The sequence below is a fragment of the Adiantum capillus-veneris genome, chromosome 23, assembly GCF_014529385.1.
Source record: "Adiantum capillus-veneris isolate H3 chromosome 23, ASM1452938v2, whole genome shotgun sequence".
NCBI classification, from domain to species: domain Eukaryota; kingdom Viridiplantae; phylum Streptophyta; class Polypodiopsida; order Polypodiales; family Pteridaceae; genus Adiantum; species Adiantum capillus-veneris.
Window position 1 is genome coordinate 135,540,293 of NC_140953.1, and position 12,594 is coordinate 135,552,886.

The 12,594-nt window shown below is 42.6% G+C and overlaps 1 protein-coding gene across 1 annotated transcript in view; it reads left to right on the top strand.

Moving 5' to 3' along the window:
* ATNUG2 (GTP-binding family protein) overlaps nt 1-12,594 on the top strand; it is a 79,829-nt gene that overhangs the window by 47,369 nt on the left and 19,866 nt on the right. Inside the window, exons 4-6 of the mRNA XM_086496451.1 lie at nt 7,445-7,605; nt 7,885-7,986; nt 8,057-8,161. Of these exons, the coding sequence (XP_086352577.1) occupies nt 7,445-7,605; nt 7,885-7,986; nt 8,057-8,161 (368 nt within the window). The remainder of the gene's footprint in view (nt 1-7,444; nt 7,606-7,884; nt 7,987-8,056; nt 8,162-12,594) is intronic.

Below are 12,594 nucleotides of genomic sequence, written 5' to 3' on the forward strand. Positions count from 1 at the left end.
GGCCTGAATAACCAGGGTAGTCAGTCCCCTTCTTGTGCTTTTTTAATTGCTTTTTCGTATTATTCTTCGTGCCCAAAAGCTGACTGATCTGGGATTGAACCACCTCTTGAAGTTCTTGTTCTATAAACATCCTTGGAGAAGGAGGTTTCTTGATTGCTAGTTTGATCGGTGGCTCGGTGGCTTTCTGCCATTGCGTGTGCACTTCAGCGATGGATTGCTGAGACAAAAATTTTGCAGATTGAGGATCTTTAGCGAACTGTAGCATCTGCTTTGTGCACTCGTCAACGTGTTGTCAACGTTGCATCTCTTGAAGTTCAACCTGTGTTGGCCGAGGTGGCCCGTACTCTTCTTCTGTAATTCGTTTAAATCATCTGCGTTGTGTCCTCTCGCCTGAGCGGTTGCAGAAGAAGTCGACTGATTCCTTTCCGAATCCATTATTGTCGCGAGAAAAGGGATCGGATTTTCCGGTAGAAGAGAAATCGACAGCGCTCTGATACCATTGTAACAAACTTGGACACTCCAAGTCAAGATTCTACTGCGACACAGCATAAATTCACTTCAAAATACTTCACGGATGAAAAGAGAGTCGACACGGCCTGACGTAGTTCCGTGCCAAGAGATATTGGTCCCAAGATTGGCGCCCCTTTCGGTATTTATTTTTATATTAATCTTTGAGCAAAGTACAACCGACCCACGAGTGCTCGCTCTCAGACTCTGCGTCTAGATGCTCGGTTGAGTGACTTACAAAGAGTTACAAGGGATGCTAAAAGTAGAGCCCCAAAAGCTTTCAAAATCAAAAGCAAACTGTCCCAAAAACCTTACGGGCTAAAATCAGCCAACAAAAAGCAGTTAGTGCCAATTGCGAAAATCCGTACAGTGCCACGTCAGCATGTCAGCGTGAAAGAGTGGTGCTTGTACAACACCACATCAGCAATCCGTACAGTGCCACGTCAGCAGGTCCGTACGCTGCCACGTCGGTAGTCAGCGCGATCTGCGGCGTCCTTACAACTCAGCAGTCAAGGCGAATCTCGGTTTTCCGTACAGCGTGTGTTTGTGTGTGTGTTCGGGCATTGCCACGTCATCAGTTTGTGACAACCCGGCCAGTTTGGCTGGCCACTTTCATAAAAGGGAGGCCAAGACCTCATTTGTAGTTATCGATCCCCACTGTCAGTGTGCCAGTGCTTAGCCCTTGAGGCTAGGAGTGGGCAAGGAGGTCACCTCGAGGAGGTGAGGCCAGGTGATATGGGGCGCTCGGTCTTATAGGTGCATGCCTACGTCCTCGGACGTTGGCCCCAGGACTCTCGTGCTGTCGGATGGTGGCTATGGTTGGGTGGTTCGTGCGATGCGTGTCTATTGGCGGTCCGTGTAGCCAGGAGATCCCCTCTGTTTGTTTGTTTCATGGTATTAGAGCCGGCTTGGTTGTAGGAAGGACCGGGTGTAGACCTATGAATCGTTCGAGTCGGATAACCTCAATTTTGTGTAATTTCTAATCACGAATTGCTGAAATTATTTGTTTTTCTTCTCAAGCATGTGTCTAGGTGAAAATTCATATTGTTGCTGATTTTTGATAAAAAATCAGCGATTTAACAGATGGGCTGAAAATCAGAAATTTATTTGATTTTTTTGTGCTTTTATGCAATAGAACGCAGTTCGGTGAATTTTCATGTGATTTTCAGTGAAAATTATGGAATTACTCTTTAATTTGCTAAATTTAGAGTAAATTCAGCATACAGGATCTTCCTTAATCTCTTTGTATCTTTCTTTTGTACGAAGCAGGAGAGAGAGAGAGAGAGAGAGAGAGAGAGAGAGAGAGAGAGAGAGAGAGAGAGAGAGAGAGAGAGAGAGAGAGAGAGAGAGAGGTATCTCTCTACCTGCAAGCACTGCAAGCAATTGGGGTTTCTCCTCGGCGCTAGAGAGAGAAAATCCTTAGTGCTAGAGAAAGGGAGTCCTCAACGCTAGAGAGAGATTATTCAGCAAGAAGAGGGTCTGTTGGTGTAGTTTGGGAAGAGAGATAGCGATCGCAGACTTCTCCCTTTCCAACATGGAGGATTGGCGTGGATAGGTCCTTCGTGTGTGGCGCACAAGTGGGCACAATCTTGATTCTTTTTTTCTCTCTCTACGCGTTTGCAATGCCTCAGTCCCTTGTTGATTTAAAAGAAAAAAAATACAAGATCGCTTTGCTATGTTGAGTTATATTATAAGTGGCCTTGTTATTTCTATTGGTCATGACATTTTTAAAGTAAGGTATGAAACTTGCAGATAATTAAAGCTCAGTTAGAGAGAGTGAAAGTTTACAGAGAACTCTTTTTTAACTCTTATGCTTCTCTCTTGTAAGGATTCTAGGTACTAATCCTTAAGTACTTAAACTCATGATTAAGACTTAAGAAACTTGAACTGAACTCAGATACAAGACTTAGAAGACTCTGTGTTGATTGATTGATGATTGCTTGAAAACTGAGTACAATAGGCTCGTTATGTAGGAGACGAAGAGACACAAATGAAAAGGCATGTTCCTTGGTGAAGAGACACGACTTTAGACATAAAGACACATTCTTTCGGCAAAGAGCTGCAACCATTGGGCGAAGAGCGAAGGCATGTGACCAGTCGTCGAAGGAGTGTGGCTTTTGGCGAAGAGGCATGTCTTTTGGGCGAAGGGTTGTGACCATTCAAGCGTAGGGGTTCTCCTTGGCATGGCACTTTGCGTATTTGCAACTAGGAGTAGATGTAATAGTGCAACATAGTCACAATCGTGACATCTCCTCTCTCCCATTTGCCTGCGATCACGCGCTCCCGCCGTACCCGCTCACCTCGGGATGGGCACATCGATGGGGAGAGCTTCCCAGAGTTCAACTTTTCGCAACCAAAAAGTGCAAAAAAGGCCCATTTTTGTGTGCAACGTCCAGTTTTCTAATGGATTTTGCCATGGATTCCTCCAATGCTGGTGCACAACATGAAGACACACCAAATTCCGTTCACGCATGCTCTGTACACATGGATCACAGGTACTTCCGAGAGCCTCGACTAGCATATATCCCATTTGGAAAACGCAAATGTTTAGATGAACATTCACTTGTCCTCTCTTGAAGGGGCCGTGCAAGGGTTTAATGCTTCTCTTGCTGCTTTTGAAAATACAACTTAGGTGACGACTATGCGTACCCATCTCTAGCAATTGCGGACACAGATTGCTGCTTCTGGGGGCTCACATGGTGGCGCTAATGGAATGATTGTTGACAAGACTACCAATTTCTTAGGGGAAGAGAAAGAGTGTACGGAATTGGCTCTAAATAACTGGCTTCATGAGTGGACTACGTACTTCGATCTCCATCGGAGCATGATGAACGGAGGATTCAGATGATTCCTCTTTATTTGCGTAGTAAGGCGCTTTCCTCGTGCAGAGAAGCCTACGACGTGGGCTAATTTCTTTGTGAAACTCAAGAAAAATTTCGCCAAAACGGACCCTTTGAAAGCTTATGCAAAGTTGCAGTCTTTCGATGAAAACTCTGCCTTTTGATAAGTATACAACGGCTTTCAAAGAAGTGCTCATCTTTTGCAAGGTGGATTCTATGCATGCTGTGCACATGTATTTGCTGTGTCTGCATGAGGATTATTGTTGGGCCTTGATCAAAGATAAAGCCCCAATTGATGTCGAGGACTTGGTGGCAAAGGCTAGAACGTTCCATTCGATAAATGGAGTTCAGATCTTCAATCCGGTGATGGCACTTGGAGAAAGCGGCCTTGATTCTAACAAAGGTCCAAATTGTTGTCGAGACCTTCACAAGAGAAGAAGAAAGTTAGGAATGCTGCTGTTGTTGATGCAATGAAAAAGGGGGTTGCGTTGGTTGTGGCCAGATGGGTCACCGAATTAAAGGCTGCCCTAAAAAGAAGTCCAAGAAACTGTAAGGACGTCCTTTGGTTCAAATTCATGAGATCTCAGGTAACTCTGATGTTATTCAACTTGAAATCCATCACTTAGTGCATAGTTCATGCACTAATTCTACTTTTAGCACCAAAGTGTTTGATAAGCACGATCTTCTCTCTTTCGCAAAAGATCAATGGTCATGACATGACCGTCGTCCTTGATAATGGAAGCTCATACAATTTTGTGGATGCAAAATTACTTCAAAAACTGCATCTGCAGACACGTGACAGTGACCATGAGTATCGCGTGAAGCTGGCTCGTGGTGAGGATACGGATGTATGGAATCAAATGGTTCTGGACTTGATGCTTGAGCTAGCTGATTACAAAGAGAACCTGGATTTCCACAACATGCGCCTAGATAGAGCAGATGTTATTTTAGGAATTCCATGGTTTTTTGATACACAAGATACATTGTACATAGACTATGTACATCACTCTCTTGTTTTTGTTAAAGACATGCCTCATGTATCTGTTCGCTTTGTAATTAGACTTCTGTAAATAATGGGTTTGCAATACCAATTGTTACTGCTTTGGAAATTTCTTGAGGATACAAAGTATTTTGATGTCGACTTTTATCAGTATATACCATCTGCATGGTTTGATTCATTAGTGCTTGGTACCTCTGTCACTGAATTTCGTAAAAAGTTTAATATGTTCTTCTGTTGAATTTCGGGATTTTCACGAATCCACCCTTATCTGAGAAATTATGACTGATTTCAAGGATGTTTTTCTTGACGATCTACCTCTTGGATTGTTGCCTTCGAGAGGAGTAGATCAAGCCATTGAGTTGGTGGTTGGTAGTCAGCCTTTTTTGAAGCAACCTTATTAGTTTAGTAAAACTGAGGAGGACGAAATTAAGCGATAGTTGAAAGATTATCTTGACAGAGGTTTTGTTCAGCCAAGTAAATCCCCGTGGGGAGCACATGTGCTACCTTCTCGAAGAAGGATAGCACTATGTGCTTTTGCATGGATTACAAGGGGTTTAATAAACTCATTATCAAGCGTAAGTATCTACTCCTGCGTATGGATGATTTGATAGATCGGCTCCATGGAGCATTGTATTTTACGAAGATAGACCTGCGATCAACCTATCATCAAATACGAATCAAATTGGAAGATAAAACAGGTTTCCACACACGTTAAGGTCACTATGAATTTTTGGTCTTACCCTCTGGTTTGACCAATGCTCCTGCTACGTTTCAGCAGATGATGAATGATTTGTTGAGACCATTTCTAAGCAACTTCGTTGTTGTATTTCTCGATGACATCTTGATTTACAGCCGGAGGTTATCTGAGCATGTGGCACGTATATGCGTTGTTTTCAAAGTACTAAGAGCTAAGAAGCTTTATGTTAAAGTTTCTAAGTGCGAATTTTAAGAAAGAGCTTCTATATTAGGTTCATATCATTACTCGCGGTTGGAATTTGTAGCCCATTCTGAAGAATGTACGCCAAGTAAAGTCCTTTCTAGGCTTTACACAATTCTTACACAACTTGTAAAAGGAGGGGTGAAAGGATCGAAGACTTCAGGTCCTCACCGTAAAGATAATCCCCCTGTTGTTTGGAATGTGCGTCTTGATGAGAGCTTCAAGACACTAAAGCTTTTGGTGACTACTGTGCCAATATTGCATATTGTGGATCCTAGTGATCCGTTTGTAGTTGAAACGGGTGCTTTGATTATGCGATTGGTGCAACGCTATATCAGGATGGACGCCATGTTGTTGTACATCCAGTTTTCCATGTCAGTCGCCTTAAAGAAAAATTAGGTGAAGTTGACATTGTTGTGCCTATCAAGGAAAATGTATGGCAAGATATGCATACTGAGTATATCCCTCGAGAACAAGAGGCTGTTCTAGATCATTGTACCCGTCATTTGCGCTGAAATGCTTATGATGAGTGCGTAATTAAATGGAAGGGTCAATCTGAAAGGTTTGCTACTTGGGAATCAGTTAGAGCTTAGAGCGCTCAATATCCCCACTTCATTGATGAGGACATCAATGGTTTTTAAGGGGGAAAGTATGTTATGCCTCGCCTACAAGAGAGGGATCTGGTCTAAGGATGGGCGTTCTGTGTCTGGGTGGACGTAGTGTGAACTTGGCCAGTGTGGCCGGCCACTCTTTTAAAAGGGAGGCCAAGACCTCATTTGTAGTTATCGACCCCCATTAACAGAGTGAATGGTTAGCCCGTAAGGTAAGAGTGCGCGAGGTTACCTCGAGTAGGTGAGGCCGGGTGGTATGGAACGCTCGGTCTTATAGGTGCACGCCTACATCCTCGGACGTTGCCCGAGCACGGGGTGCTGCCGGATGGTAACTATGGTCGGGTGGTTCGTCTGACGCGTGTCTATAGGCGGTTGGTGTAGTCGAGAGATCCCCTCCGTTTGTTTGTTTCAGTGTGTGTGTGTGCATGCGTGCACTCAGGTGAATGTGTGCGGCGTGTGAGGACGTGTATCCTTTTTCTAAGAGCTCAATTATCATAAAAGATTTTTTTTTTCTTTTAATAACTAAAAATAACCAGAAAAGTGCAATTTAGGATAGCCACTAATGAGCAGTCACAGGGTATGGTGGACCCACCTGATGGGTTAGAACATGGATAATGCATACTCCCACCTAGATCACCCAAAAGGGCGCATGTGACTTGTTACTCTACATAATGGGGTCAGACCTGTATATAAAAAGGATTTATGCCTAGGAGTGCGGTCTAGATTGGCCAGCAGAGGATAAGATGACATGATCATGAAAGGTTGCTCGTATGTGCATATGTAGGTCGAGTGCATTGACGGCTTTTATCTTTTCATAAGAATCTAGAATGGATATTCAGAAGCTAGAATTGTGTACTTGGAAAAGCTTTCTTTAAAACAGGTCAGCTCAAAGAGGACTTTTAGTTTCTTGTTGTCCAATTGCTCTCTTTCAACTGGGGCGCCAACAGTGGAGATACAGGGCCATTGATTCCCTTGTGCAGGAACATGCCATTTTACCATCTTCTCCATCTCCCTTCTCTCTCTTGCTAGTCCAATTGTACAATTGTTTTGAAGTGTTAACGTTGATTCAAGTCTTGCAATTTTTGGTAGTTTACAATCGTATTCTCTGACCACTAGTCCATAGTGGTCAGTGGCATCAGAGCTTAGCACTCTAAATTGCCCTCTGCAAGCAGTAGTACGAGCCTATCAGCATGCTATCTTTTTTTTCTAACTCTTTCCTGCATACACTTGCCGAGCCACTTGCCAGCACACTCATCTAGAGCAATTGTCATATTATGGATCGCTCATCCTCTTTCTGGACGCTGCGCATTCAACATCAGACATTAAAGTTTAGAAGTTAATGGCTCAACTCCTTAATGTTTAAAATGTAATAAGACACTCCAGGATTTTTAATACCATATTGGCAGATAAGTTTTATGCTTATTGGAAGGACGAGGGATGCAGCAAATCTGTTGGCCTGAATTCAAGACTGTCTTCTGTTGATTTGTAGTATTCCTGTTTGTTTTTTTTTACCATAAGTGCTTATGTTCAATTTAAATCCTGTCCACAGAAAAATTTGGAAACCAGGGCAATACAGAACAGTTCGGGCTAGTGGAGAAGGATGATGGTTTTCGACAACGAGCTCGTCATTGTATGTTTGAAAAAGGTCAAAGTAAACGAATATGGGGGGAGCTTTACAAAGTTATCGATTCTTCGGATGTGGTTGTTCAGGTACTTGTTTCAATTAACAACCCCCCCCTCCCCCCTGCCCCCCCCCCCCCCCCCCCTCTCTTAAAAAAAACAGAACCACCATATCCCCCTTGCGAAAAATGATCCCTTGGTTTTTCAGAAGGGAACATTCTGTATAATTTTACCATAGATGATATACATCAACACATACTAGCTGCTTAAGAAGCAAAAAGGCATTCCATTTTACATGCATTTATCGTAGGTGATATACCTTTTTTCACACTGGCTGCCTACTAAATAACATAGTTTACAATTGTGCAGGTCTTGGATGCAAGGGATCCTCAAGGAACTCGATGCCACCACCTGGAGAAGCATTTGAAAGAGAATTGTAAACACAAACATTTGGTTCTTCTGCTTAACAAGGTCTCTGGCGCTGTCAAGCTCACTATGAACTTAACAGAAATTGTTCATCATGGATGGTATTTATGTGCAGTGTGATCTAGTTCCATCATGGGCCACAAAAGGATGGTTGCACGTTCTGTCCCGGGAGTATCCGACTCTTGCATTTCATGCTAGTGTTACGAATCCATTTGGCAAGGTACTTACCAAACATTCTCCTCAGTTTGCTTTACAAAGATGTAAGGACCATTCTGAGAAGTAAATGGTTTGCAAGGACAATTAGCTTTGAAGTAAGTGGAAGACTCCAAGAGTGAAAGACTGGAAGATAATATGAGTTGGATTTTTAATAAAGCCCCCAGACAAGTCTGGATGTTGGAGGATCTATGTGGCCTAAATCTAAGGAAACGGGCACTCAGCCTATGGGCTACCCTTCATCTTCTTATCAGTGAGTCCATTATATATAGCCACTATGCCCTCTATCTTCAATGAGCCCTGACATTGTTTCACTATGATTTTTGTTATGCCGTCTTTCTATTTGCTGCCTCCGTCCATGATGAGCGCGCGGCGGTGTGTGCAAGTGAAAGAGCACGCGAGGAAGTGTGTGTGCAGTGAGGGGAGGTGCTGTTTCATGGCGTTCTAGATTGCAAAAAATTGTTGCATAGTCTACTACAGAGGCTGATTATATTTCAGCCACTGAGGCTTCCAAAGAAGCTATTTGGTTAGCACGCCTATGCAGTGAGTTTGGCTTGCCTGCCAAGGCACCTATGCTTGGTTGTGATAGCCAGAGTGCTATATGTCTGGCAAAGAACGCCATGTTTCATGCACGCACAAAGCATATTGATGTGCGGTATCACTTCATACGAGAAGTGCTTGAGGATGGCCTTATTACATTGGTTAAGGTCCGTACATCACAAAATCCAGCCGATGCTCTCTCTAAGTGCTTACCCAAAGCACAACATCATCTATGCATAGAGCTGGTGGGAGTCACGTAGCTCAAAGGCGCCATTTATGCCTTTAAGTGGGAGGTTGTTGGGTTAAAGGCCTAAATAACCCCTTTTTGTACATTTTTATACTTTGTCCAGGTTCATATTGAACCTAATATGAACCTGGCCACATTTTTTAAAGGTCACTTATAATAAAAGTGGGAAAACCCAAAACTCACTTATTGAGTTTTCCCCAGAAACGTGAGCCCTCTCTCTTCTGCTAGCGCTTCCTCTCCTGCTGGCCTTCGCCTCCCCTCTCTACACACACACTGCACTTCCTCGCGTGCTCTTTCACTTGCACACACCGCCGCGCGCTCATCAGTCCATTCCTTGACTTATCTACTACTGCAAAAGCTACTCCACTTATGCATACTATTGTAGCCTCCATCTCTTCCACTACCGTAATGTATCCCTCACTCTTGTCCTGTACCGTTGGTTATCTCCTCCACAAATTGGTCACCTAGGTTGGTACGTAGTAGATTCTCACCTAATCTTTGCTTATATTAGGATTCAAGATTTTGCTCTTTTGTCTTTTGTATGTGTTGTGTTGTTGAGTTTGATTTGTAGGAATCAAGTTTTTGTCCTACCTTATCCTTGTGATTGTCTTTAAAGTTGAGTATTTGTATCAGAATTTCATTCAAATAGCTTCTCTCGTTTATTTTGCCTTGATCTTTCTAAAAGCATTTTTAAGTAAATGTTGTTTCGTTTTTATCCATTTTGTGTCTTGAAACAGCTGAGGTATTTAGTGATTTAATTTTTCTTTATCCTATTTGTATGCCTTGATTGTGTGTTTTTAGTCACTCTTATAATTTGTAATTTCAGACTACAACTAACATACATCATCTATCTTCTTGCAACTCATTTTGGAAAGTTCCGGGGTGCTTTCCATTGTTGTGTCGCCTCACCTAGTTCGTCTAATCTATTATTTGCCAGACATAGCGGGTCATAAATGTGACAATCTTAGATTGCACTAACACAAACACTTCTTGCTCGGTTGTGTTTTGCTACTCTGACAACAAAGAGATCCATCTCTGGAATAGACAAACATATGTGATAGAGAGAGAGTTCTTGAAACCGGCCCGTAGACTCGTAAAGGGTTGTAACTTTGGCTTTCACCCGATCTTACGTTGATTAACTTTACCTGTACTTTATGACACAAAGCAATTGCACAAATATACCTTTGACCAGAATTCAACACTTAAAGACACTTAACGACTTGGTAGCTAGATCACTCCCAAGTAGACAGCGACACCCTGTAGGCCCGAAAGACTAGGGTCCCTTTCGGTATTTCTTTATTCTAATTGCAAACAAACAATTTAAACACTTTCACCTAATTCCCACCAAGCTATCCAAACCTGTCAAGGGATGTAATTACAGGTTTCCTACTCAATTTTGGCAGCATAACAGCGCCAAAAACCCTTGTAGGTCAGAAGGAACATTTCCGGTGAGCTGCAAGTCAATTTCAGCATGCTGTAATTCCCTGTTTTGGTCATTGTCAGGTGCCCAAAGCCCTGTATAAGCACCCCAAGGCTCCCCTGGTGATTTCTTGCAGATTAGGTGCGAAACCCTAAACCTGCACAAAAACATTGTCAGGTGCCCAAAGCCCTGTATAAGCACCCCAAGGCTTTCCCAAGGCTCCTTTGGTGATTTATTGTAGTTAAGGTGCAAAACCCTAAACCTGCAGAAAACACAGCAGGGTGTAATTTTCTGTTTCATATGGTTTTGAGTGGAGCGAATGCGGCTATGCGTGTCTTAGGTGCTCCCGCATGCAATTGGATAGTTTCCCTTTGAATTGGGCAAGTTTTCAAGTGAGAAAACTCTCTGTTTTTGCAATCCTTTGCGATGGAACTGTCGTACTTGTTGAGGATTAGCAATTAGCTAATCTAATTCCTGTATAGAAGCCTCTTGCCTTGGCAAACACGCATAAAACCCTAGAATTGTACATGGTCATCTGAGAAGCCCAACTAATGAGGCATTAACATATGTGCAAATGGGACAGAAAGATGCATGAGAGCAAATCATCGCGCTACATGAGACGAGGGAGAAGGCAAGCTTTCCAGTAAAGCTGTGATCACCTACACCCATTACTCACACACATTCTAGTTCACTTAATGAACAAAAATCAGCCCCTCTTCATTTTGGGCACCCCCTCTTGGGATGAACTTCTAGAGAGTGTGTGTTGGCTTGCATGTAGTTCTCCTACTGCCATGTGTCCACTTTACTCGTTTTGGTTTAATTTCCTTGTACCCGCTATACAATGTCCAACCATTTGTGACTTCAAGAAGAGGGTCCCAAGAATTAAATGAAAATCAAGGGAAAGAAACCAACAACTAAAGTTAGTGGTTGTCACAGCCTTTTGAAAGTTCTTCTATAGAAATGTTGAATTTTAGGTACGAGGGAGGCTGTCTATGATACCATACAGGAGCAGACAATGGTTGAGGCGAATCACTTTATGGATATTAGGCAGTTTGCAGATTTGTTTGAGAGTGAGAGAGGCCTTAGGGGAGTGGTTTGGATAGAAGGTGTGCATTTTGGTACCTTCCCTTAGACAGTGAATGGGTCCCTCTTGCCTTTGGTTGTGCTGCAGATTTGCTTCCTTTATTAGAGTACATCATTAGGAAATGTTTGAGTGGATGATTTTGGAGGCATGACCTGGGGGTTTCACTGTCCCTTGGCTTTTGTGAGCTCCTATAGGACGTTTTTATAGCGGATGCCTTACATGATACATTAGTCAGATACTCAACATTGGAATTTGTGGTTTTCGCTACATTGCTTGAGGTGGATAGAGCTTTGGGCAGATTTGTGTAGACTTGATCACTATCTGGATAGCTATTCTTCACCACCTGATTAGAGTATCTTTATCCTAAGATATTTCCTGTGGTGTGATTGCGATTTTTCCCCATGATCTTCTTGTATACCTTTGAGGGTTTTTCTTGTATATGGACATATGGTCGATTTTATGTAATGCAAAGGCATAATTATGTCCTTTGAAGGCTGAAGTTGACCTACAGGGGATAGATTAAATACATCCATCCACGTACATTCCACTTCAGAGATATTTGGCCCTTTAAAAAAAGGGCTATACTTCCAAGGCTTGGATATGGACCTTTAGTTGACTTTATGTAATTGAGGGAGGGAGGGAGAAGAAGAAGAAGAAGAAAGTTTTAACGTCGTAGGAAACTATCCCAAGAGACCTTAAAGATCTAGCCGACGAGGAGTTGAACTCAAGACCTGTTATTCAAGAGGGAAATGGCCGGTCACCTACACAGGAATATGTTTATTCCTCCTAAATTACAAGTGTACAAGTTGAAAATTTAGCATGGAATCATCAACAAACAAGAGCAAAAACAAGTTCTTGGTTTCTCTTCGCTTGCACGTGTTGCCTCATCCATCATGCGGAGAATTGTTGGAGAAACTCACTCATTTGTTAAAGGCCTTCCAATGGGCACACAACTAGTTGTCTTCTCCAGCATGCTAGTTGCCATTACATTGTCTTCAAAAGGCTAACAATGTCTTTAAAAGCCTTTTGAAGACATTGTTATACTAATGTCGCAAAAGGCTAAATTGACCTATCAGACCAAAAGGTTACATGCATTTTTGACTCTAGTACAATGTCTGGGAACACTAAATGAGGGTACCTATAGTGGGT